The sequence below is a fragment of the Lontra canadensis genome, unplaced genomic scaffold (assembly GCF_010015895.1).
Source record: "Lontra canadensis isolate GAN:19392208 unplaced genomic scaffold, GSC_riverotter_1.0 scaffold98, whole genome shotgun sequence".
In the NCBI taxonomy this organism is placed as follows: domain Eukaryota; kingdom Metazoa; phylum Chordata; class Mammalia; order Carnivora; family Mustelidae; genus Lontra; species Lontra canadensis.
Window position 1 is genome coordinate 6,000,216 of NW_022631092.1, and position 26,342 is coordinate 6,026,557.

At 45.0% G+C, this 26,342-nt stretch overlaps 2 protein-coding genes across 3 annotated transcripts in view; one reads left to right on the forward strand and one right to left on the reverse strand.

Annotated features, from left to right (window-relative positions):
* Nucleotides 1-3,468: 3,468 nt before the first annotated feature.
* Nucleotides 3,469-26,342, reverse strand: part of HEATR4 (HEAT repeat containing 4) — a 44,863-nt gene continuing 21,989 nt past the window's right edge. The window contains exons 8-17 of one of the 2 annotated variants that reach the window (XM_032837532.1): nucleotides 25,897-26,057; nucleotides 25,151-25,255; nucleotides 22,994-23,112; nucleotides 22,125-22,305; nucleotides 21,503-21,572; nucleotides 20,491-20,680; nucleotides 18,877-18,955; nucleotides 17,766-17,925; nucleotides 16,259-16,317; nucleotides 3,469-3,771 (exon numbers count right to left, since the gene is read on the reverse strand). In XM_032837532.1, the coding sequence (XP_032693423.1) occupies nucleotides 3,613-3,771; nucleotides 16,259-16,317; nucleotides 17,766-17,925; nucleotides 18,877-18,955; nucleotides 20,491-20,680; nucleotides 21,503-21,572; nucleotides 22,125-22,305; nucleotides 22,994-23,112; nucleotides 25,151-25,255; nucleotides 25,897-26,057 (1,283 nt within the window). In that variant the 3' untranslated portion in view covers nucleotides 3,469-3,612. The remainder of the gene's footprint in view (nucleotides 3,772-16,258; nucleotides 16,318-17,765; nucleotides 17,926-18,876; nucleotides 18,956-20,490; nucleotides 20,681-21,502; nucleotides 21,573-22,124; nucleotides 22,306-22,993; nucleotides 23,113-25,150; nucleotides 25,256-25,896; nucleotides 26,058-26,342) is intronic. The other variant, XM_032837533.1, reaches the window with a different exon arrangement.
* Nucleotides 14,062-16,333, forward strand: RIOX1 (ribosomal oxygenase 1). The gene has a single exon (XM_032837534.1). It carries the CDS (start codon nucleotides 14,104-14,106, stop codon nucleotides 16,105-16,107), a length of 2,004 nt encoding a protein of 667 aa, XP_032693425.1. The 5' UTR covers nucleotides 14,062-14,103; the 3' UTR covers nucleotides 16,108-16,333.

A 26,342-nucleotide genomic window follows, 5' to 3' on the forward strand; every position in this document is an offset into this window, starting at 1 on the left:
ATTTGCTGACAATACAGATCATCGAGAAATGATGGTAGGGTGATAACCAATACAAGATTGTGGAAGGACAGAGAGTAAATTCTAACACAGGTGATTTCCTTTTTACCAATAAGCCTCACTTTGCTGTTGGTCTGGTCAAGAAGCTTGCTGTGGACGGTAATTCAGAAATGGATGCTAACTTAGATGGTATGCGTACACTGCTACAGATAGGAAGTTTGGTTGAAAAATGGAAGTTTTCTCTAGATCTCAACCAAGAGAAGGACAGCACGGTGTTTCTCCCATATGCAGGGCCAAACAGAAGCTTCCTTTTATTTTATTTTTTAAAAGATTTTATTTATTTGAGAGAGATTGAGAGCACAAGCTGGGGGAGAGGAAAGAGGGGGGTGGGGGTGTAGGGGAGAGGCAGAGGGAGGAGAAGCAGACTCCCTGCAGAATAGGGAGCCCCACAAGGTGGGGGGCTCCATTCCAACACCTGAGATCATGACCCTTGCTGAAGGCAGACACTTAGGCAACTGAGCCACCCAGGTGATCCCAGAAGCTTCCTTTTAGAGCAGGATGGGGAGCTATCACTTGTTTAATCAACCAGTGCAGTTAATGAATGTTGTGGCAGAAGAAAGGGAGAGGAAAGATGAAAAGAGGAACAAGGAAAAGAAGATAACGGAGGAGAGACTGTCCTACAGATGTCTCAGTTGGGAGGGACAGGTGAGGTTCTTTATAAAGGATTTGTGACATTCCTGGAGTATTTTGCCGTTATAATATTTTGTTAATATGAACAGATCAGCAAAAGCATGAAGGTAAGGAGAATGGCTGTCCAGCTTCTTCACTGCGAAGTAACAAGTAAACCAATGTAGAAATAGAGAAAAAAGGAGCTGTCATGGACCCCTACTAAGCTCATTCCTTCCTGTAGCCTTTTCTCCTGTCCTTCCGCTCACCTGAGTCTTCCCTCCTCTTCTCGGTACTACCCAATTCCTTAACGCGGTGAGATCCAAGCCTGTTCCTGGGTCTCCATGACTACTCCTGCACCTCCCATCCCCACCCCAACTCCTACAGGACATCTGCTGGGTGACACACATTTCCTACTAGATTAAGCATATTGTCTTTGAAAGACCCTTATATGTATGTCTTATAAAACCCCTTGTAAACTCCTCGAGCACAAGGGCCATTTCTTCTGAGGCTGCTACATCTCCCAGAGGGCAGACCTTCTAAGAGACCCTCTGTTTGGCCTTGCTGACTGACTGAAGAGTTCAGTTGGGCTCTCCTGTTCCTGCCAGCATTGCAGAGTGCACAATAAAGCCCTTTCACTAGGAAATGACAAAGTCAAAGCTAGAGGGGCTGAGAAAGAATTCTTTATTGTCTCAAATGCCCCTTGGCAGCCAGATCCCAGAATCCTCCTTTTTCACAGACGTGGAAATAACCTCGATATACACGATGGTGCTTTTTGGATTCCTATTTCACTTGGACAGAGTGTGTGAACTGATAAATAAAAATGTGGGTTACATGGGTCAGGAAAAGGAAAGATTTTCTGTTGTGCGGTTAACTGATATTCCCCCCCAAAGACCTTTTTTCCCCGTGTCCCATAGCTGTGAGGCATTCATAGTGGAAATTATTGCTTTTCTTTTTTTTTTTTTTTTAAGATTTTATTTATTTATTTGACACAGAGGAAGATCACAAGTAGCAGAGAGGCAGGCAGAGAGAGAGGAGGAAGCAGGTTCCCCGCGAAGCAGAAAGCCTTACTCGGGGCTCGATCCCAGGACTCTGGGATCATGACCTGAGCCGAAGGCAGAGGCCTTAACCCATCGAGCCACCCAGGCGCCCCGAAGTTATTGCTTTTCATATTGCTGGTGGTAGCAGTGCCACCGGAAGAGAGGATGTGACTAGGGGAAGAAAAAGAGAGCGATTCACATCACCTGTATTTTCATCTCTAAATGTCCCAAAGCTTTTTAAGGTGTAAATAGCAATCAGTTTTTAGGAAAGAAAGCTGGAGTCACACTGCTTTGACTACTGGGTATCTCCTCTTCCATAGTGTTTTTTGTTTTTTGTTTTTTGTTTTTTTTTGGTATTGTTTTGCGATAGGGAAATTGAAGGGACCCCACAAAAAAAAAAAAAAATAGGCTGGTTTTATTGATGTGATGTCAATTTTTGCTCCTTCGCCTACTTCTGTTCTGGCTGGGACCTGTACTTCTGACCTGCATCATGGCTGATAGTACAAATAATGTATGTCCTCCTCGTACAGGTCAAGGAGTTAATGATTTCTTTGGAATCTTACAGCACAACGGATAGTATCTAAGGACTGATGGACTACGTGGGGTGGTCACGTGCGTTTTTCAAGACGACTGGCTCCGGACAACAAGACCCCTGGCTCCAGGGCACAAGTGACATATGGAGGACACCTGAGCACTCATCCTTGTTTTGACCAGTCCCAGGATGCTAGAGAGGACTCATACACCAGACTACCGTCCTCAATAAAAACTCCAGACCCCAAGCTAAGACAGACTCGGGCTTCTTTTCCTTACAGAGTCTCCCAAATGCTCCATCAGTATCTGCTCTCTCTATGCCTTCATATAAACTCTGCTCTCACTTCCTGATTGCTCAAGTTTGATTTCTCTCCTGTATGAAGCAAGGATGCTCTTGGTTGGTCCTGCAGGACTCCCTCTGGGTCCTGGACCTGGCCTGCCCACATCAGTATGCTCTTACAGAATCCCATCTAATGATGCACAGACAAGGCTGCCCCTCTTCCATCATGTCTAAATCTTTAAAGCACGAGGGTTTGTTGAGGTTCCTGAGAATCGTTGATCAGCATCATAAAACTGCAGTGATGCTTCCAAGGGATCTCAGAGTGTTGATGCCCACGTGTGTGGTGGGAGGGAAAATGATCGTGTCAGCTCGGTCTTCTTGTAACACTCTGGTAAAGAATCTGCTCTAGGGGCGCCTGGGTGGCTCAGTGGGTTAAAGCCTCTGCCTTCGGCTCAGGTCATGATCCCAGGGTCCTGGGATCGAGCCCCTCATCGAGCCCCGCATCGAGCTCTCTGCTCTGCTCCCCCTCCCGCCCCGCCTGCCTCTCTGCCTACTTGTGCTCTCTGTCAAATAAATAAATAAATAAATAAATAAATAAATATCTTAAAAAAAAAAAAAGAATCTGCTCTAGAGTAAGATTAGACTTGTAGATTTAAAAAAATCACCTGAGCTGACTCTTTCCTAGACAAATGGTATTCTAGTTTGGGTTTCAGAGGACTCTGTATACAGCTTGCAAAGGATGATGGGTCTTTAATATTTCTACTCTAGTAAAATTTGGAGCTCTGAGCTATAATTAGTATATAACCTTTCAAGGGTATGGAAAAACAGGCTCAATCACCTAATGTGATGTCAATTTTCTTTAACCCTCTGTGTAAATGATACATACTAAAAAATCCAGGACTACTGTTAAATAGAATTTTCTTTATAAACATAATGACAAAGAGACTGTACAACATCAATTTAAAAAACAGAATGTGACTAGGTCTACTGCTGTCTGTCTTGGAGCAAGAGAAGGGCTCATCCTAGAAATGATCACTTTCCTCCCAGGGAACGAGGACATAACCCTGGAAAAAATTTCTCTCTTGAGTATTTACCCAGCTAGACATCCGGGGGGTCAGATCCAAATGGTCCCATCATAATCCTTTTTTCGCGGGCAGTGCGCAGATCTCTCACAGGTGACGACTGACTTCTGCTTCTTGTGTGTAGGTCCAGGACTGGACTCTGCGACCATGGATTTGGTGTGTGGGGCCTCACAGGCTGCAGAGAAATATTAACACGTGAGTGCCTATGCCGAACATGTGGTCTCATGTAAAAGGTAGACCCAAAGGGAAAGCCTCTTCAGCCACGGTTTATCAGAAGAGCTCCATGAACAGCTATAATACATAATAGAATTTATGGCTTCAAGACCTGTCTTCCTTCGACCCCAGTCAGAAGCCTAATGTGGCAAATATGCCCATTTCCCACTCAAGAAGGCTTGGGCATCTGTGTGACGACCTTTGGGATTAGCCTGTATTTTTTATGTCTTTACAATTATGCAGAAGTAGCAGCAGCGACGGGACACCCTTGTAGCTATGACTGGAGAGACCTATTCCTGGGATGCGCTGAGGAGGTGGATTCACACAGGGTGAACAGTCCCCAGGGACAGAGCAGTGGTCTGCTTCAACCCCATAAACCAATGTAATGATGGCCACGGTTGAGCTTGTACCTAGGTTATAGCATCCTCAGGAGTCTAGATAGTTCTAATATCTTTTATTTATTTTTAAAACAATTTTTAAAGATTTTATTTATTTATTTGACAGAGATCACAAGTAGGCAAAGAGGCAGGCAGAGAGAGAGGGGGAGGCAGGCTCCCCACTGAGCAGAGAGGGATGTGGGTTTCGATCCCAGGACCCTGAGATCATGACCTGAGCCGAAGGCAGAGGCTTTAACCCACTGAGCTACCCAGGTGCCCGATAGTTCTTATAACAATCAAGGTTTCTGCATTACTCCATGGGCTAATAAGAGGGATGTCCTCTGTGGAGAAAAAAAAAGGACCTCACATACTGCTGGTGGGAATATAAACTGGTACAGCCACTGTGGAAAACAGTAGGGAGCGTTCTCTAAGAGTTAAAAATAGAACTACCATATGATCCAACAATTCCACCTCTGGGTATTTACCCAAAGAAAACAAAAACGCTAATTTGAAAAGATATATACATCCCTATGTTTATTGCAGCATGATTTACAATGGCCAAGATATGGAAGCAGCCCAAGTGTACTTCGATAGACAAATGGATAAGAAAGATGTCACACACACACACACACACACACACACACACACACACACACATGAATATTACACAGCTATAAAAAAGGATGAGATTGTACCATTTTCAACAACATCGATGGGCCTAGAGGGTGTTATGCTGAGTGAAATAAGTCAGATTGAGAAACACAAACACCATATGATTTCACTCATATGTGGAATCTTAAAAAAAAAAACAAAAAACGAAGGGGTGCCACCTGGGTGGCTCAGTCCGCGGAGTGAGTAACTGTTGATCTTGAGGTCTTGAGATAGTGAGTTCAAGCCCCACAGTGGGCCTAGAGCCTCCTTAAAAAATAAAAATAAATAAAAATAAAAATTGTTTAAATGAATAAACAAAAACAAATAAAAACGAAATATGAATAAACAAACAAAAAGCACAATCAGACCTATAAATAAAGAGAACCAACCAATGGTTGCCAGAGGTACAAGGGTGTGGGGAGATGGGCAAGACAGGTGAAGGGCTGTGGCAGATAAGGGCATCTCTTTCCACTCCCGCTCTATCCCGTACTGTGAGGACCTTACATACACACAGATGGAGAAGTCTGAGAAGTCTACATAATGTATGATCTCAATTATGTGACATTCTGGAAGAAGCAGAACTATGAAGATAATTCAAAGATGTGTGATTGCCAGGTGTTTATGGGGAGAGAGGAGGCTGGAACGAGTGAAACACAGATTTTTAGGAGGTTAAACCATTCTGTATGATACTGAAATGGTCGATACATGGCATCACACATTTGTCGAAACCCGTAGAACTGTACAGCACTGGGTGACCCTTAATGCATGCAGGTATTAAAATATCATTTAGGGGACGCCTGGGTGGCTCAGTGGGTTAAGCGGCTGCCTTTGGCTCGGGTCATGATCCCAGAGTCCTGGAATCAAGTCCCACATCGGGCTCTTCGCTCAGCAGGAAGCCTGCTTCTCCCTCTGCCTCTGCCTGCCACTCTGTCTGCCTGTGCTCGCTCTCTCTGACAAAATAAATAAATAAATAAATAAATAAAATATCATTTAGGAGATCAGGGGATCCCAGAAAGGAACGAGACTCTGACGAGATAACTGGAACCTCAACTTAAATATCTTTTGTACAGATAATGTGATGATGATAAAAATATTTGCAAGTATAATTGTATATTAGAATAACATTCTGTGTGGAAGTTACTTCAAAACAGAAATGTGAGTTTGTAAGTGTCAAAAAGATAATCCATTTCAATTGTAAAGAAGAGCTTTGTTTATTTTTTTTAACGGATGATGGTGGGCATCAAACTACTACGCTATGTAGATTCGATTGGATGCACTTAAAAGAGTGGCATAACAGTTTTAGTTTAAAACAGCAATGTGGAAGGTGTCTGGGTGGCTTAGTCAGTTAAGCATCTGCCTTTAGCTCAGGTCATGATCCCAGTGTTCTGCAATCTGAGCCCTGCATCGGGCTCCCTGCTCAGTGGAGAGCCTGCTTCTGTCCCTCCCCCTACTCATATGCTCTCTTTCTCTCTCAAATAAATAATAATAATAAATATAAATTATATGTTTATGTAAATATATGTAAATATATGTATAATAAAAATAAATAAATAAAATCTTTAAAAACAAAACAAAACAAAATAAAATAGCAATGTGTCAGATGCCTGGGTAGCTCAGTCGGTTAGGCATCTGTCTTGGGCTCAGGTCATGATCTCAGGGTCCTGGGATCAAATCCCGTGTGGAGCTCCCCACTGAGCAGGGAATCTGATTGAGATTTTCTCTCTCCCTCTGCCCCTCCCCCACACATGTACACACACTCTCTCCCTCAAATAAATAAATAAAATCTTTTAAAAAAATAATAAAATAGCCATGTGTAAATGCTGGAATCAATTAGATCCTTTGCATCTATTTAAAGTGAAAACACTTCTGTTTTTTAAGATTTTTTTTTAATTTTTAAGTAATCTCTACATCGAACATGGGGCTTGAACTCATGAACCCAATATCAAAAGTCACATGTTCTACGGACTGAGCCAACCAGGTATCCCAAAATGAAAGTACTTTGGATGTCAATTTAAAAAGTTAAAAAGGTCACAAAGTTTTTCACCATTCTTTCAGAGGGTGTGTAAGCAAAAGAGTTGGAAGTTCTACATTTTAGACAGCATCTTTCATGATTTATATCAGGACTTGGCAGACTTTTTCTATAAAGGGACAGAGAGTAAATATCTTAGGTTTTGAGGATCAGATGGTCTGTCTCAAACCTACTCGACTCTGCTGTTGTAGCATAAAAGTAGCTACCAACAGTCTATAATGAATGAGTGTGGCTGTGTTCCAATACAGGGTTACTCGTGGGCACAGCCATTTGAGTTTTGTATACATTTTATGTCACAAAATATTATCTCCTGATTTTTTCAACCATTCAAGAATATAAAAATCATTCTTAGTCCACAGAGTATATAAACACAGGAGACAAGCTGGATTTGGTCAGAAGGCCACAATTTGTTGGCCCCTGATTTATAGTAATTTGGTAAATTAGTCTTACAAACTAGTAAGTCACTAGTCTCAAAGCTAGACTGTAATCTGCCTCACATTTGCCAAAGCAAAGGCCTAGTCCTTGAGGCCTTAAGCAAAATAAATCAGAAATATATGAAGTAAAACATGAAAGTTTCTTCTATCACCAATAATCCCATTCCCAGAGGCAACCTCTTTCTTCAGTTTGGAAATGTCTTTCCAGATACTCAGCTATGCAGACACACATACATATGCACACATCATATATGGCTTTAAAGAAGCTAGGGCCCCTGGTTCGCTCAGTCTGCTGAGCAGGTGACTCTTGATCTCGTTCTTGTAAATTCGGGCCCAAAATGAGTGTAGAGATTGAGTAAAAATAAAAAAAATTCAAATAATAAGTAAATAATAAAGAAACCATATATAAATGTATATGAGTTGTGGGTTCTTAAAAAAGATTTTATTTATTTATTTGACAGAGAGAGAGAGAGAGAGAGAGAGCACATAAGCAGGGGAAATAGCAGGTAGAGGGAAAAGCAGGTTCCCCAAAGCAGGACTCCAACCTAGGACCTCGGGATCATGACCTAAGCCAAAGGCAGACACTTAACCAACTGAGACCCCAGGCACCCTGTGACTTGTGTTTTTTTTTAACAAAAAATAAGACAACATATATTTTGCTGTGCAATTTGATTTTTCAATTTACTATATATATTTTTTCTTAGGTGGGGAGGGGCAGAGGGAGAGGGAGAAAGAGGATCTTTTTTTTTAACTTTTTTTTTTTTTAAGATTTTATTTATTTATTTGACAGAGATCACAAGTAGGCAGAGAGAGAGAGAGAGAGAGAGAGGAGGAAGCAGGATCCCCGCGGGGCTTGATCCCAGGACCCTGGGATCATGACCTGAGCCAAAGACAAGACACTAAACCGACTGAGCCACCCAGGCAGGCACCCTTTAAGATTTTATTTTTAAGTAATCCCTCCACCCAGCATGGGGATTGAACTTACAACCCCAAGGTCAAGAGTTGCACGCTCCACCAACTGAGCCAGCCAGGCGCACAGGGTGAATATTTCAAAGGATAGATTCCTAAAAGCACAATTACTAGGTTTAAAGACATTCAAATTTTTATACTGATGCAGTCATCCAAAAGTTCATACTAGGGTTTCTCAATCTTGATACTATTGACATTTGGGCTGAATAATTCTTTGTTGCAGGGCTGTACTGTACATTGTAGAATGTTTGTTAGCATCTCTGGCCTCTGCCGGTTAAATGACAGTAGCAACTCCCCTGTTGTGACAACCAAAAGAATGTCTCTAGACAATGCCAGATGTTCTCTGGGGGCAAAATCATTGGGTTGAGAACCGTTGCCCTGGACATTTTCCTTTTATCTCACTTCCTTCCAACAACCTCTCATATTTTCCTCCCTTCATGATGGAAAAGTACTCAAAGGAACTTGAGTTCTGAATCCAGTGTGTATCTAGTATGTATCACCTATGAGGTAATAGAAAAAGTATATATTGGTCCCTCCCACCACCCACTCCTGGCACAGAGCTACTGAAACCCTCATAATTTCCTAATAATAAGAACACTAGGGGTGCCTGGGTGGCTCAGTGGGTTAAAGCCTCTGCCTTCGGCTCAGGTCATGATCTCAGGGTCCTGGGATGGAGCCCCGCATCGGGCTCTCTGCTCCACGGGGAGTCGGCTTCCCCCCGCCCCCCGTCTGCGTCTCTGCCTACTTGTGATCTCCGTCTGTCAAATAAATAAATAAATAAATAAATAAATAAATAAATAAATAAAATCATTAACAATAAGACCCCCTAAGAGCATTTCTTAGTTCTAATATTTGTCTTTGACCCCTTCCCTGACACAGGGCTCTTAAAACCTTTGTAAATTCTTAAGTGATAAGAGCACCTGGAGCATCTTTTGGTGTATTGAGGTAACCCTAGACAGGCTTCTGGGTTGGGTCTGGTCACCAGAAAGACCAAGCCATGATTAGAAGCTTGGGATTTTCGGCCCAGCCCTCATCCTTTAGCGAGGGGAGAGGGGCTAGAAACCAAGTGAATAATTAATTAATCGTGCCTGTGACAGGAAGTCTCCCTAAAAGTCCCAACAGTATGGACCTGAGAGAGATTCTGGTTGGTGAACCCATCCACATCAGGAATGGGACACATACCCCAACTCCACAGGGACAGAAGCTCCCCCTGTCAGGACCCTCCCAGACCTCCCCACCGTGCAGCTCTTGGTCTGGCTGTTAATCTATCTCCTTTATCATATCTTTAATAAACTTGTCAATGTAAGTGTTTCTGAGTTTTGTGAGCCACCCTGAGAAATTAGTTGACCCTGAAGAGGGGGTTGTGGGAATCTCACAACCCTGTTTGATTTGTAGTCAAATTGGACAGAAGTTGAGGGTAATCTGAGACCTTCTACTTGTAACTGGCATCTGAAGTTGGGTAGGAACAGTCTTGTGGGCCTGAGCCCTTACTTAACCTGTGGAATCAGACGCTCTATCTCCAGGTAGATAGTGTTAGGATTTAGTTAAATTGTAGGACCCCTCCCCCACAGCTGGTGCTGCAGAGAATTGCTTGTTTTGGGGAAAAACCTTCATGTAGTTGGTGATCAGCAGTGTCAGAAGTTAAGTGTTGTGAATGTTCTGTAGGCGAAGAGTAAAGGAGACAAATAAGGCAGACATGGGAGGAGGAAATAACTGGGTTTTTCCTTATACAAGAGGGGAAAACAGGTTTTTCTAATACATCACCCTCTACTATTGAGACAGGGAAACTGAAGGGACCCCATGGGGAAAAAAAGCTAGTTTCATTCTTTGCTCCTTTTCTGCTTCTCATTAGGACCTGCACTCCCACCCTGTACCACAGCTTCTAGTACAAATAATGTATGTCCTCCTTATAAGGCCAAGGAGTTAATGATTTCTTTGGAGCCTCCCAGCACATGACCAGAGGGGTGGTCATGTACGTTTTTCAAGACCCCTGGCTCCAGACACCAAGACCCCTGGCTCCAGGGCATTAGTGCCTTATGGAGGACACCTGAGCACTCGTCTTTGTTTTGACCAGTTCCTGCATACCCGACACATACACCAGACTACCGTCCTCAATAAAAACTCCAGACCCTGAGCAAAGACAAGACTTATCCTTCTTTCCTTTCTGAGTCTCCTGGACACTCTGTCTGCACCTGCACTCACTCTCTCTGTCTTCAATACACTTTGCTCTCACTTCCTGCTGGTCCAATGTGAAGCCAAGGACCCTCCTGGCTGGTTCTGAGGACCCCTTCTATGTCCAAAGTCCCAGACAGCTGGTGTCATTATGGGCTAAAGTATGTCCCCCTCCCTCCCAAATGTTGAAGTCCTAATCCCCAGAACCTCAGAATGTGATATTTGGAGAGAGTAAAGTGTACCTTAGTCCAATATGACTGGTGTCCTCATAAAAGAAGAGGAAATTTGGACACAGATTTTTACAGAGGAGAGATGGTGTGAAAATAGGGAGAAGATAGCCTTCCACCAAGACAAGGGGCCAGCTCTCAGAAACCAACTCTGCCAATACCTCAATCTCACGCTTCCAGTCTCGGGAGCTATGAGAAAATAAATTTTTGTTTATGCCAACAAGTCCATGGTATTTTGTTATGACAGCCCTAGCAAACTCTTATACCCTCCCAGTGTATTTGAATTTTAGATAAAGAATGAGTGAAGAAAAAAAAAAAAGAATGAGTGAAAAAGTCAATGACTGAGCCAAAGGAATAACTATCTAGCAATGGGTTTTGGTGGTGGAGATAATTTGGGGCATTTTCCTGAGAGGCTTCAGATCATCTTTGCAAGCTTAAACATGGAGTTGGCTTTATTTAACTTGTTTTCTATAGCAGCTTCTCTGATGAACAATTACTAACAATTACTAACTTCTATAATCTTAATGTCAGTTTCCTTTGATTTATTTAAAGGGGAATTGTTGATTCAAAAAAAACAGAAGAGCAAGACAGACAATGATTCGAGATCATGAAAATGAGATGAGTTTGGGAAAGTCAAGTTTGTTGCTTAGAAAACACTATTTCTGGGGCGCCTGGGTGGCTCAGTGGGTTAAAGCCTCTGCCTTCGGCTCAGGTCATGATTCCAGGGTCCTGGGATCCAGCCCTGCATCAGGCTTTCTGCTCAGCAGGGAGCCTGCTTCCCTTCCTCTCTCTCTGCCTGCCTCTCTGCCTACTTGTGATCTCTGTCTGTCAAATAAATAAATAAAATCTTCAAAAAAAAAAAAAAGAACTTTACTCCATGTCACTCAATTGTATTTCTGGAGATGGTTGTTAATATCTGCTCTTATAGTGAGAACTAAGTAGCACCACAGGAAAAGTGATGAAATTTAAAACAAGTCAGGCTCCAAAAGATGCCTCTTGGTCACAAAGGAATCTCAAAGACAGATAGCGACAACATCCTTTGAGGAAATCACAAAATGTTGAAAAAAGAAAAAGATGAGGTTACAGAAAGGACTGTGAGGAGGAGATGTTTGTACAGGATGTGGAAAAGATACATTTACAGCCCTCTTCTAGCAGCCTTTATACCCTAGCTTTGTGAGCCAAGGAGCACAGCTCTTCCCCCTAGTTCACAGCAGAATGTGTCCCTGATGATTTACTTAAACTTCTACAGAACATACGCAAAAATCTTAATCTCCCCACCCCCTCCCCCCTTCTGAGGTCCTCCAAACCAGGCTAGAGGCACACATGCCATCTTATAGGGCTTTGCTCCATAATAATAAATTATTATTACTATAGCTATAATTTTTTAAGCGTTTAGTTCTGTACCAGATCCTGTGCTAAGTGCCTTACATGCATTATTTTATCCTCCCAACAACTCAATGAAATAGGTTCAATTATTATTCCCATTTTACAGATGAGATTACTGAGACCTGAGAGAGTAACCTGACTCAGCTAATGCCACAGATAATGAGTGAGCAGGAACCAGAAGTCCTCTTCTTGAAATCCCACTATCCTTGAGAGAGTTTACAGTTTAGGAAGGAAAATGACAAGTATACAATACACAAATACAAGGTGCAAAGCGCTAATTTCACGTGAAAGGGTCAAGGACAGGATTTAGGGGATACAGCGTGAGTAAAGGTATGGCGAACAGTCAAGGAACAGCAAATAGTTGAACTTCTAGAAGTAGAGCTTAGGGGAGTTGTGAGTGATAAAGCTGTAACATTTCATGACTTCAGAACCTAGCTAAGGAGCTTGAATTTGTTGATGAAGTACAAGATAAATTTCTGAGTGGGGCACTGGCAAATCTGGGGCCACAACTTGAGAAAACTAATGTTGTTGCTACCCGTGTTACACACTGGCATAGGGAGAGATCAAAGTTAGAGACCAGTTGGGAGACTACTTGTAATAGACCAAGGTTTCTTGGTCTCAGAACAGGTGACAGTTTGGGTAAGGTAATTATGTGGTGGTGGTGGGGGGGTCCATTGCACTGTAGGTGTTTAACAGCATCTCTGGTTTCTACCCACTGCATATTTTAACAATCTACCCCCACCCCCAGCGTTTCCTGGGAGGCAAAACCACCCCAGTTGAAGACCACTGTAATAGACTATATTACAGTCATAAATTTAAAAGGGAGAATGTGACACATGTGCAGGGATAAAACCTAAAAGCTTTGGCAAGTGTTCAGATAAGGAGTTTGAAGAGGATGGAAGGATCAAACAGATGTCGTCTAACATACTCCTAATTGTTTGCAACACTGTACACCCTTCAGAAGGGCAATCTGGTAAACCCTTTTGGAGGGAGTTTGGAAAAACTTACTAACATTACAAAAGCTCTCTTGCCCTTTGACCCAGCAATTCCATTCCTGGAAATTTATCTCAAATGATTCAAATGAAGACATAATCTTCATGTACGAAGCAACAATATTTACAGGGAATAGTGACTGTGCTATTCTCAACAACTGCACCCTCTTGCCTACAACATTTTATAGTGCCTGTTAAATGAGAGGCTCAGAACTAAGAGGTCAATTTAGGATTCAGAGAAGGTGTGATCGAAGATTCTGAGGAGAGAAGCCCAAGCTAATGCAACAAAACCCCACATGGGGTGGAAAGGGTAGATATCAAGAACGCAAGTAGAAAAGCTCATAATTTCTTTCCCATATCACAGAGAGGCCAATGATTGACATTTTGTATATCCTTGCATTCTTTTTTTTTAAAAGGTAGGCTCCACCCCCGCGTGGGGCTTGAACTCACAACCCTGAGTTCAAGGATCACACGCTCTACACTGCTCTACACTGCCGACTAAGCCAGGCAGGGCTCCCCCCACCCCCAAAAGACTGAGATTTTTGTATTGGTCAAAGGAAGGAAGGAAATTAGGGAGTCAGCGACGTCATCTGCTGAGAAAGAAGACCCGATGGAACCGAGGCCTGAACTTTGCCTGAGGAATCTCGATCTTTGCCCAAGGACATTCTTTGATAATAAGAATTGTGTGCTTTCCTGTGCAAAGTTGCTAGGGAGCGCGCTGCTCAGAAATGAGGACGTCCTGGGAACACTCCAGTACACAGAGATTAAAGAAGAAAAGAAGAGTTAATAAAGAAGACAACTTTCTTTCTCCCGGAGTCCCCAGCAGTTTGGTTTTTAAATTGCCCAGCAAATGTGGAGCCCTTACAAATTTGGGAGGGACACCGCTACTCTGGTGAGAAGGCGGGTACTGCCCGCAGGGCGAGCAGGAGGCGCCAGGTGGGAGGAATGGTAGGCGTGGCCAGCCGGGAGGCCGCGCCCCCTTCCCAGCGTGCCTCGCAGCCGCTCTCCGCGAGATCTTTTCTACCCAGGCCGGCCGGCCTCGGAAGGGGTTCCCGCCATGGACGGGCTCCGGGCTAGCACGGGGCTGGTGAGGCGCGGGAGGTTGAGACGCCGGCGCCAGTCGCAGCCACTCAGCGGGTCGGTGCTGGCCCTACCCCTAAGGCCCAGGAAGATCCGAAGGCAGCTAAGGAGAAGCGTGGCATCCCGCATGGCCGCACTGAGGGCCCAGACGCTGCCCAGCGAGGACTCGGAGGACTCGAGGGTGGAGTCGACGGTAGACGATCAGGGGGACCCGCTGCCTGGTGGGGCGGCAGCCATCCCCGATACGGCCCGGCGAGAGCCGTATGGCCACCTGGGGCCTGCAGAGCTGCTGGAGGCCTCGCCCCCGGCTCGCTCCCTCCAAACCCCTCGCTCCCTGGCGGAGGGGCAAACCCCGCCCAACCGCCTGGTGGAGGCGCAAACCCCGCCGGCCCGCCTGGTGGAGGCGCCCGCCCTGCCCGCGCGCCTGGTGCCGGCTTCCGCGCCGCCCGCGCGCCTGGTGGACGTGCCCGCCGCGCCCGCCCGCGTGGTGGAGACCTCGGCCCTGCTGTGCAATGCCCAGCACTTGGCGGCCGCCCCGCCGTCCGCAGCACCCGCCACGCTGTCCGGGCCACAGGTGGACAGCACGGGCGGGGAGCTGGCCTGGGACTCCCCGCTGCAGCGCGTCCTGGCCGAGCTGAACCGTATCCCCAGCAGCCGGCGACGGGCGGCGCGCCTCTTCGAGTGGCTCATCTCGCCCATGCCGCCGGACCACTTCTACCGGCGCCTGTGGGAGCGGGAGGCGGTGCTGGTGCGGCGGCAGGACCCCGCCTACTACCAGGGGCTTTTCTCCACCGCAGACCTGGACTCCATGCTGCGCCACGAGGACGTGCAGTTCGGGCAGCACCTGGACGCTGCTCGCTACGTCAACGGGCGGCGCGAGACCCTGAACCCTCCCGGCCGCGCGCTGCCTGCCGCCGCCTGGTCCCTGTACCAGGCCGGCTGCTCCCTGCGCCTCCTCTGCCCGCAGGCCTTCTCGACCACCGTGTGGCAGTTCTTGGCTGTGCTCCAGGAGCAGTTTGGCAGCATGGCAGGCTCCAACATTTACCTCACGCCCCCCAACTCGCAGGGCTTTGCCCCCCACTACGATGACATCGAGGCTTTTGTGCTGCAGCTGGAAGGTAGGAAGCTTTGGCGCGTATACCGCCCCCGGGTCCCGACGGAGGAGCTGGCGCTGACCTCCAGCCCCAACTTCAGCCAGGACGACCTCGGGGAGCCGGTGCTGCAGACCGTGCTGGAACCCGGAGATTTGCTCTATTTTCCTCGGGGCTTCATTCACCAAGCCGAATGCCAGGATGGAGTGCACTCCCTGCACCTCACCTTGTCCACGTACCAGCGCAATACCTGGGGCGACTTCCTGGAGGCCGTACTGCCTCTGGCAGTGCAGGCTGCCATGGAAGAAAATGTAGAGTTCCGAAGGGGTCTCCCGCGAGACTTCATGGATTACATGGGGGCCCAGCACTCGGATTCTAAGGATCCACGAAGAACGGCTTTCATGGAGAAGGTGCGAGTCCTGGTTGCCCGCTTGGGACACTTTGCCCCTGTCGATGCTGTGGCTGACCAGCGAGCCAAAGACTTCATCCACGACTCTCTGCCCCCTGTGCTGACTGATAGGGAGAGGGCGCTCAGTGTTTACGGGCTCCCAATTCGCTGGGAGGCTGGCGAACCTGTGAACGTGGGGGCCCAGTTGACAACAGAAACGGAAGTGCACATGCTTCAGGATGGGATAGCCCGGCTGGTGGGGGAGGGAGGCCATTTGTTTCTCTATTACACAGTGGAGAACTCCCGTGTTTATCATCTGGAGGAGCCCAAGTGCTTGGAGATATACCCTCAGCAAGCTGATGCCATGGAACTCTTGCTCCGCTCCTACCCAGAGTTTGTGAGAGTAGGGGACCTGCCCTGTGACACTGTGGAGGACCAGCTTTCCTTGGCAACCATGTTATATGACAAGGGGCTGCTGCTCACCAAGATGCCTCTAACCTGAACTAGTTCCTGGTTGATTGCTGGAAGCAAGACAGTGGTGATTCTCTCTTAACCACCATTACCACCTTTTTTTGCGGGGGCTGGGAGAGGGGTGGGGGGGACTCAGGTACTTACTTTGAGAACCGTTTACCTTTAGGACTGCTTACATTTACCTTTAAGACTGCTTTAATGTCACAAATTTCAGACGGTTTTCTAGGAATCAACACTTCACCTAGGCACAAAAGTAAAAGTAGGTGAATGACGTTGGAGGTGGCAAAAAGGAGCTCTTGCAGCAGAAGTAACTTTGATCCTGATCATTTCAGAGCACCAGCCTCATCATCACCCCCAGGCGTCAGTGTGCTGTGTAGCACCTGCTGTGTCATTCTTCTTGAGACATTAGATATTTTTATTTGGAATTTGCATCCTTCATTTGAGTTCTCTTTCCTCAGTTTGGGGGGAGGGTTGGGGCTAGTATCCTGTTTGTGACTGTGAGCTTGTGTGAATGTTAGAAAAGTTATTAAAGTGCCAAAGACTGTTTCTAGATTATTTTTTTTTAAGACTAGATTATTATGTGACGTGGTTTGAAGGAATTGGGTTGAGGGGAGATAGGGAAAATCTATAATGGCTGAGGTGAAAGGTAACTTGGGGTGGTTGTAGGATTGGGGCCAATTCTATAACCTGAGGGGTAATTTAATCATGCTACTTGAACCCCAAACAGCACAATCCTACTGGAAAAGTTAAGAGTGAATTGTGTTTTTGCTCAGTGCTTGCTAGCATCAGTAGCTGGCATTGCTCCCAAAGGGGCACCATGTCACCTACTTGTGCCTCAGTCAATCAACTGGTAGCAAGCTGGCCATGAAGGCAGGCTGGTGTTCAAGTTACTTTCCACTCTCATTTTTTTTCTGGCAGTTGGAAGAATCTTCCCCAAACCTGGCAAGTGAATATTCTCATGGTTGGTGGAAGAGAGCCTGGTGTACCAGAGTGAGCCCTGGACTTGGAACCAGAAGACCTGGGTTTGGGGTGGTGGCTGGTAGGCAGCTGACTGAATGATCTGAGGCTGCCGCTACGCCTGGGCACGGATTTTGTAAGTACACTTTGGTACAGCTTGGTATCTGCACTTCATTTAGGTTGTGTCTGGAACTTTAAGATCCTATCACCGTAACTGACAGGTGCAGTTACATAAGGTTGAGAACTTTATGAAGTTTTTTGTTTTTTTTAATGGATGTGATAGTTCTCTCTCTCCAACCCCACTTTCCAGAGGTAACTGCTATTAAAAGTGAAACTTACAAGGCTTTGTTTGGATGCTTAATCAAATGTAACAGTAGTTTTTGTTCTGTTTCCCAGCCTCTCATTTTTTTGACCTAACTTTTAAATCCATTCAATTAGAACTACCTCATTCTTTTTTCTTTTCTTTTCTTTTTTTTTTTTTTCTTTTCTTTTCTTTTCTTTTCTTTCTTTCTTTCTTTTTTTTTTTTTAAAGGGACAAAACAGCAAATAATAAAAGCCAGAGAGCAGGCAGGAAAAAAATAAAAGGACTGAGAGGATGGTGGCCAAAAATGAAAGGTAGCAGCCTTTCCTGACTCACCCTACAGGGCTAGAAACTAAACTCCCCAGATGTCCAGATCCCAGAAGAGGCTTTTAAAGGAGTCAAGGTGTACAACTCACCCTGTGGAAACCTACCATGAAAAGTTTCTTGTAGAAAAGTACGGAGTTTGAGTGGTTTTTGCCCCTCCTTGGGTTGCAAGTAAACACGTTTTGTTTCTTCCTTCATTTTTCCTATGACCCTCTCCATCTTGAATATTTTCTGGGTCAGCAAATCCTTTTGGCTTAGTGTTTGAATCTAGATCAGAAGAAATGATGTTGAAAAAAAATAACTATTAGGCTGAAAATCATCCAAAACCATTAATAAAGTAACTTATTGCATTGTGCTTATTGTTATTAGGTGGTACAGTCCCTCAGCATTTTTTTCTGATGTTGGTTGCACATTTTTTAGACCTGTGAATGAAAAAATCTATTAGCTTTTTGGGCATGATGAAAGGAACTTGCTAAGAAACGCTTGGTTGGTGTGAGGTTGGTTTTGTGAATTACATGAAGAAAGAATCTTATATTTTTAAAGTCTTTGTCCCTCTATTTCTTCAACTCATCTAACAACTTTGAAAAATTAGATCTACCTGTTCAGCTAGAGCACCCCTTTGGCAAAACCCCAGTTTAGGGATTAAGGAAAGTTTAAAAGGTAAAAGTCAAGGGTGCTAGCTCCCGTCACTATTCCTTCTCTAGGTCTACTTGTAAAAAAGAACAACGTGGGTTTAGTTGATGGCAGGGAGAAAATGGGAAGGGAAGGAAGAATAAGTATTTCAGAACCAATAGCCCATTTTGAGGGTTACTTGATAGGGCTGGTAGGATTATTGTTTTTACTTTGTCTTTACTAGGATTTTAAAAGTTTTTTTTATTTTTTTGACACACACACACAGAGATCACAAGAAAGCAGAGCAGCAGGCAGAGAGAGAATGGGGAAAGCAGACTCCCCACCGAGCAGAGAGCCCGATGTGGGGTTCGATCCCAGGACCCCGAGATCATGACCCAAGTTGAAGGCAGAGGCTTAACCCACTGAGCCACCCAGGCGTCCCTTTACTAGGATTTTATAATCTGATTTTTGCATAAATGTTTTGTATCTTCAGAAAATATAGTACCTGTGTGGCTGTAGAAAGTATTTCTGTGATGGAGAAAAGGGTCTGAGGAACTCTGAAAGTTCTGAATTTTCTCTTGAAAACATAGCTTACACTTAACTTACCCTGTTCCTGATCTTCTGAAGCATTTCTTGGTTTCCTACATTTTCTAAGTTGAGTATCTTCATTGCCTGATGAATTTCCCTGAAAGATAAAAGGAACTTCTTAGATCATTATTATCCTTTTTTTTTTTTTTTTAATTTAGAAAGTTGGGGGTGGAAGGGCAGAGGGAGAGGGAGAGAGAATTCTAAGCAGGCTCCACACCTAGCACAGAGCCTGACCCAGGGATTGACCTCACGACCCTGAGATCGTGACCTGAGCTGAAATCAAGAGTCGGATGCTTAACCAGCTGAGCCACCCAGGTGCCCCAGATTGTTCTTATTCTTTTTTTTTTTTCTTCTTTAAAGATTTATTTACTTTTTGAGAGAGAGAGAGAAGGCGAGCTGAGGGTGGGGCAGGGGTGTGGCCGCAAAGGGAGAAGCTGACTCCTCACTGAGCGGAGAGCCTGATGTGGGACTCGATCCCAGGACCCCAGGATCATGACCTGAGCCAAAAGCAGACACTTAACCACCTGAGCCACCCAGATGCCCAGATTGTTCTTACTCTTTTTTTTTTTAAGAGTTTATTTATTTGTGTGTGTGTGTGTGAGAGAGAGAGAGACAGCAAGCAGGAGTGGTGGGGGGAGGGGGCAGAGGGAGAAGCAGACTCCTCATTGAGCAAGGAGACCAATGCAGGACTCGACCCCAGGATTATGACCTGAGCCAAAGGCAGACACTTAACTGACTGAACCACCCACGTGCCCAGATTGTTCTTACTCATTTAAAAAAAAAAAAAAAAAGTGGAAAATAGAGAAGTAGGAATCAATCAAGAATCCTAAATTCCAGTCCTAACTGCGGTTTTGCTTAGCTTTATCTGCAAAAATGGTATGTTTAGCTTATAAGGATGTTGTGCAGTTTTTAAGGCTATATATTTGAAGATACTAACGGTACCATTTATTGAACACTCATGGTGGATACGAAACATATCATTTCTTTAATCATCACCGCAGACCCATAAAGTAGATGATTATTTGCATTTGATATCTGAAAAAATGAGCTCAGAATGTTTAAGTAACTTACCCATGCTTACGTAACTAGTGTATGCCTGAGCTGGGATTCAAATTCTGTTCTTTTTTTTTTTTTTTTTTTTTTAAAGATTTTATTTATTTATTTGACAGAGAGATCACAAGCAGGCAGAGAGGCAGGCAGAGAGACAGGAGGAAGCAGGCTCCCCGCTGAGCAGAGAGCCCCATGCGGGGCTCGATCCCAGGACTCCGAGATCACGACCCGAGCCGAAGGCAGCGGCTTAACCCACTGAGCCACCCAGGCGCCCCAAATTCTGTTCTTTTTAACTCTAAAGCCTGTCATCACAGTAGGCACTTGAAAAATGTTAGCTGAATAAATGAATTATTTAAAGCCACCTGGGATGGAAAACAGCTACATGCATGACATGACCTGACTTCCCATTTAATTTAGGCTAGTTTTTCTGTTACCCACTTAGGTGGATGGGTGAATGGCACAGGTGAGGCTGTGCTTTTACAGCCATTAGGCACCCTGGAAAGGCAGGGATGTATTCTGTGACCAAGGGTGGGAGATTCGGCAGTACAAGAGGTCATGGCAGGAATCGGGTTTAGAGCTTACTTTAGAACAGCCTCATGGTTCTCTAGGAGCAGCACATCTAGGAACGTGTCCCTGACCCGGTCCCCTTGAAGATCGAGGGCTAAGATGCTACGGCAAGCTTCTAGTCGTACACCTGGTGACTCTTCATAGTGGATGGCCCAGAGCAGGAGGTCTGTCAGCTGGGGACTCACTTGGCCAATGTGACCCAATGCTGCAGAGATGAGAGGGCAGCAAGTTCCGCTGTCACTTAAGATGGAGTTGGCTATATTCTAACATCCAGAAATGGCCTTATTAACAAATAACAGTGATAATATGTAGATAGCCGCCTGCTAAATTAAGTATTGCAAATATTGAACTATTTTGTTAGTACCTTCTCTTTTGGATGACAGTTAATTGTCATTAGAATTTTAGGGATGGGTTAGAGTAGGACGTCTCAGAAGGATTCCTGTGGGGATGAGGAGGGAGGACCTATCCCATCCTTGCCCATTAGGATGTGAGAATATACTGATTATTTATGTGGGGATGAGATATGGGGCAGATAACTCAGAAGACTAGCCTAGTCCAGGCAATACAATGGGGAAAGGAGACACAATTATTTAACAGGTTTACCTAAAGCAAAGATAGTCAACAAGAGAAGGAATGCCAAAAATCCTAAAAAGAACTCTAGGAAAGTTTGACGGCAGGGTTTTAAGTCACCAGCAGTCTTGAATCTGGTCTTTTACAGAGTCCTATAGTTGAAACCTCCAGAGCAAGTGTATGCAATTGTGGATACCTACTTAGAACTTATTACTAATTCTGTTGGTGGGGACTGTCTTGTTAGCCCTTCTCAACAGGTTTGACATAAACCTAGACTCAGGATCCTTAATGAGAATTAAAAAGAAAATAATCTTCAATTTCTCAGGGAAGAACTTCTGAGAAGGTATAACCATCTCTACCCCTATATTCTACCCTCTTCCTAGAGAGAGTCTGGGGATTTATACCAGCACGTGGGAAGGTGTTTGAGGTTGAAAAGCTGGGGCCACTCCCATACTACCTTGAATGGCAAATGCCTTGATTTTCCAGTAAGGATCCCTCTGTATCAGATTCAAAAGGCAGTCCAGGACCTGGGATGAATAAAAGAGCAGTGTTGAGTGGAGAGGATCAGAGCAAGAATGAACCAGAGACAGGGACCCGTCTTATCTCTACAATGTGCTATCACTGAGAAATGGGCTTCTATCACTTCTAGTGACAAATGAGCCAGAAGTTGAAGTGCTAGCCTGCACACGTGATGTACTAGCCGAATTATCTCTTGTCTAGATTGACTGCCCTCAGCCCGCAGTTCTGTGGTTATACAGGCTTCTTTAGAACACCTGCAATCAGATTTTCCCCTAATAACTAGGGATTATAACTCCATTCACTGCAGTCGATCCTAAAGCCTGTAACTGAGGTGAGAACAGGATTCAAGGATGTGCTCTAGAGTTAAATCTGGGCTAGCTGGGAGCTGAATATGGTCCTAACTGACTCATTGATGTGGCCAATCTACCCCCTCACCTTCCTGTTCTAATTTTTCATTCGAAGTGTCCACAGAACGGCGCATAGATTCCCAACAAGGGAAGCTCAGGGTGATGCCCTCTTCAGGTTAATCAGGTGAATGGCGATGTGTTTCTCTGACTCACCATCTTATCTTGGATCTGCAGGGCGCCTGCTGCCAAACAGGCTGCCCGCCGAACTGCCATGAAGTTGTCGGAGAAGCAGTTCAGGAAGCTTGGGAGAAGCCTGGCAGTCATGAGCTGGAGCCCACCAATCAGGGAGAGAGCTTCCACACGCTCCTGGAAATTTCCTTGACTCAGCTTGACTCTGGAAGGCACAAGTGCTTTTATTTTGACTCCTTGAACTTTTGGCATTCCCACCACCACCACCACCACGAATGCCCTCAAGATAAGAACCCAACCTCTGTCAGCTCTCCATTATCCATTCCCACCCTTTCCTAGTCAGCCTTATGCCATGAGGCTAAGTTTCACGGGGGAGAGATCTCAACTGTCTTAATTCAACCCCTATTAGTAGCATATGCTGGGCACTGTGTTGAATGGCTCAGTAAAGGAAACTTCCACATGTGTACCTATTGTTCAGTCAAGTTCTCTTCACTGTCCTCCCCTGTGCCACCCTCATTTTTATATTCATATTTGGCTCCCAGCCTGGAATGTCTTTCCTTCTCTCTGCCTATGTAGTCTGATCCATCCTCTGTGAAAGTTGACCTTACGAAGCATTTGTGTATCTTGCCTGTATAATGAGAATCATGTCATACCTTTGAACTCTCAAACATCCAAAATGGTGCTTAACACCTAATGGGCACTCTGATTCTTTCCTTAGCCACATTGTTAGTGTCTATAGGAACTGGTAATTTTTTATTTTTAAAATAATCCTGCAGTGGGACCCAGTACGATGCTGAACATATGAAGCAGCTCAACAGATACCAGCTGGCCGGATCCCCGAACACTTAACAAACAGAAAAGTTTCACTGAGTTCATGTTTAACTAGGTCTTACCTAATGGTGTTGTACACCTCTTTCCCAAATTTCATTCGCCCCACAGCTTGGGCAGCTGCATGTCTTACTTCCTTATTCCAGTCACTCAGCATCATCTGGATCAACTTATATTTCATATCCTGTAAATAGGAGTAATAATTAGCTGCCATTTATCGAATGCCAGTTTTGGGCTTGGTACTGTGCCAGGTGTTTTCACCCATCACTTAATCCTCCCAGATAATCCAGTGAAGCAGATTACCATTTACAGGTGACAAAATGGAGGCTTAGGTTTACTTGCCCATGGTTAACCTGTTTCTGCTAGAGCTAGGACTCAAGGCCCAGTCTGTTTTCTAAGCTTATGCTTAACACTGCTATATTATGTCAGAACCAACGTTTTCTGTCCTCGAGGGACTTAACATTTGATGGTTATGCACTAGTAGGGTGATACTCGTCCCAGTTTGCCTGGGACTTTACTGGGTTTAGTATTAAGAGGCCTAGGGTCCTGGACAAACCTGGACAGTGGGCCACCCTGTATATTAATACTTCATTCAGAAGGGATGAGACCAAGATTATTGCAGTTGTGGTTCATGATTGTGTCAATGTGCCCAAGCTATTCTCCCTGCCTGAAACATCTCTTCCACCTCGACGTGGTGGAATGTCTCCCTCCTGTTTGAGGATTTCTCTGAGACAATATTTTTGCATCCCCAGTGCTGGCATAGTGCCAAGCGTGTAGGCTGTGGTCAGACACTGCTTACTGAATGAGTGAAGGACTGACGGGCATAGTGCTTTTCTTTCATTCCAGCAACCTGACGTCAAGTTCTCACCTTTGCCACGTCAGTCACCTGCCAGCTCTGCATGTCTTTTTACTTTCAGTTGGCAATCCTGAGTGACAGGTGCTAAGGAGGTGAGTGTGCAAATGAATTAGATGTTGTTAAAATGCAGATTCTGACTGAGTGAGCCTGAGAGGAGATTCTGGCCTTCTCACAACCTCCCAGGTGTTGCCTGTGCTGCTGGTCAGGATTTCAGAGGAAGGGTCCATGGCAACCGGGGCAGAATTAACCCGGACTAAAACATCTTCAGATGATAATACCAAATGAGCAGATTTTGTGCTTTCCACTCAAAATGTGAGGGTCCGAGGGTGGAGGGTCTTAACTTCTCAGGGCAGTGGTGGTGGTCTGGGGCATTTTGGAGGTACTGAGTGTCATAAGGAAAAGATACAGTGGCACATGGGAAGAAGGGGAAACCCCCATTTGTACAGCTGAAGATGATTAAAAAGTAATGGGAAGAAACAGGTCAGGTGAAAGCTCAAATGATGGTCGGGGTTTCTGCCCCCTGGAAGTCCCTCTTTAGTTCCGACTAAGTCTTGCGCAGCTGTTCCACACTCCTTCCCCCAGCTGATAGGTTCAGCCTACACTAATGTCTCTCTCTGAAAAATTCTGTGTACTGTACATTTATCACTTGTTCTTGAATCATTTGTGTATGTTGTCATTCCAACTATAATGTCAATCTTTTTAAAGTAGGGACTGTGTTTTATACCTTCTCTATGTGCTGAACACTCATAACCAACATAGACACTGGTATGATTGGGTTGTTGGGTAGTTTAAGTAAGTGCTTCTCAAACTCTGGTGAAGGACCAGTTTTGGCGGGGGCGGGAGGGTAAGGAAGGTCACTGGCTGGTATTTATACAGTACATTCACGTTAAGGCAATGCCAAAGTACTATAAGAGTTTCTAAATTTTCCTAGGGTTTTTTGCTTATTTCATTGTGAGTGAGTTACAGCTGTTGCTAAGAAGCAAGTGCCTTGAGTCTGAAAGACATGTTGGCATATAAAGATAATCCTGGGTTAGGACTAAGGTAGCAAGGTAGAGACAAAGATCTGCTCGGTAAGAATGGGATACTAGGGGCACTGGGTGGCTCAGTGGGTTAAAGCCTCTGCCTTCGGCTCAGGTCATGATCCCAGGGTCCTGGGATCGAGCCCCACATCGGGCTCTCTGCTCAGCAGGAAACCTGCTTCCTCCTCTCTCTCTGCCTGCCTCTCTGCCTACTTGTTATCTCTGTCTGTCAAATAAATAAATGAAATCTTTAAAAAATAATAATAAATAAATAGCAGCAAAAAGTGGAATGGCTCCCCAGCCTCCTTTTGCTTCGACTCTCTGTCCTGAAATCACAGAAGGCTTACCAGACTGATGTTCCCACCGATCTGTGAGAGAACCCGGCAGGCTATGATCCGGTCCCTCCACGGGTAACTGTTTAGCTCCACAGCGAGCATGGTGTGTATCAGGGTCTGAGGAATGGAAGACTTAGGTGGATATTCCTGGTAACTTTTAGAGATGCTGGACCCTGAAGAAGTGTTAGATCCTAATACGGCATTCAGCCTAATTAATGTCACAATTACATGAGGAGCCCATCCCTAGTGAAGGAAAGAGTAGGTTTACAAGATACGGGGCACTTTTCTGAGCCAACTGACTTTAGATTCCTAAATCAGGAAACAATATACAGATTTAGCAACCCGAACAGAAAACCCCTTGGGCCTTCTCTTTAATGATTTTTACTCCTGATATGATTTGTATATGCCTCAATCTCTGTGAGTTTCACTCTATTGAAAGTAAACACACTTGTAGGTCTGCGCAGTTTTCAATGGTAAACTTCTGGCAAAAGCAAATTCTACATATCACAACTCTTCTTGCATACACAGAAACCATCTGCAGCCTACTTTTCTCATCTTTGTCTCAGGTGGCTGGTGTCCCTTTTTACCTGTATATACACCTCTGTCCCCCAATCCACCCACACACTTAGTCCAGTCTTTTAAGTAGGCTTACTTACTTACTCAGCCACCTGCATTTCCAATTCCTTACTTGAACTGACCTCAGACTCAAGTGTTCCCCTTAACTTGGTTTCTCCTCTGACCCTGTAATGAATACATACTGTCTTTTCACTGAGATGGCTCAGGAGCATACAACACTGGTGCTCAGTGTCGTCATTCTTCTTATTAAACAGCTGCTGGAAGATCCTCTTAATCACGGGGTATGTGACATCACCTTCCAGAGCCAAGCACTGAGCTGCAGCCCAGCTGTCCACACTGTTACCTGTTGGGTGGGGTGAGAAACAGCTGTCTTTTCTCCCTGCAGAGAGAACAGCCTCAGGGTTGGTACCCAAGGCTGTTACCTGCCTGGTATCTTACTCTCCTGTGCCCCACTTAGTATAGAAGTCAATGCCTGTATTTCAATGGATCGTATCAAGGTTTTAGATATAGACTGAAAACCTTAACCTGAAAAGTTAAACCCTAAAAGGCTCTTGCTGGGTAACAGCAGTAGGCCATAAGGGCCAAATAAATTTGCGTGAACGGGGTCATGGTGTCCAGACAAATAGGT

What these genes read in the sequence shown, in the direction of transcription:
- RIOX1 (XM_032837534.1), top strand. Translation starts at nt 14,104, where the DNA reads ATGGACGGGCTCCGGGCTAGCACGGGGCTGGTGAGGCGCGGGAGGTTG.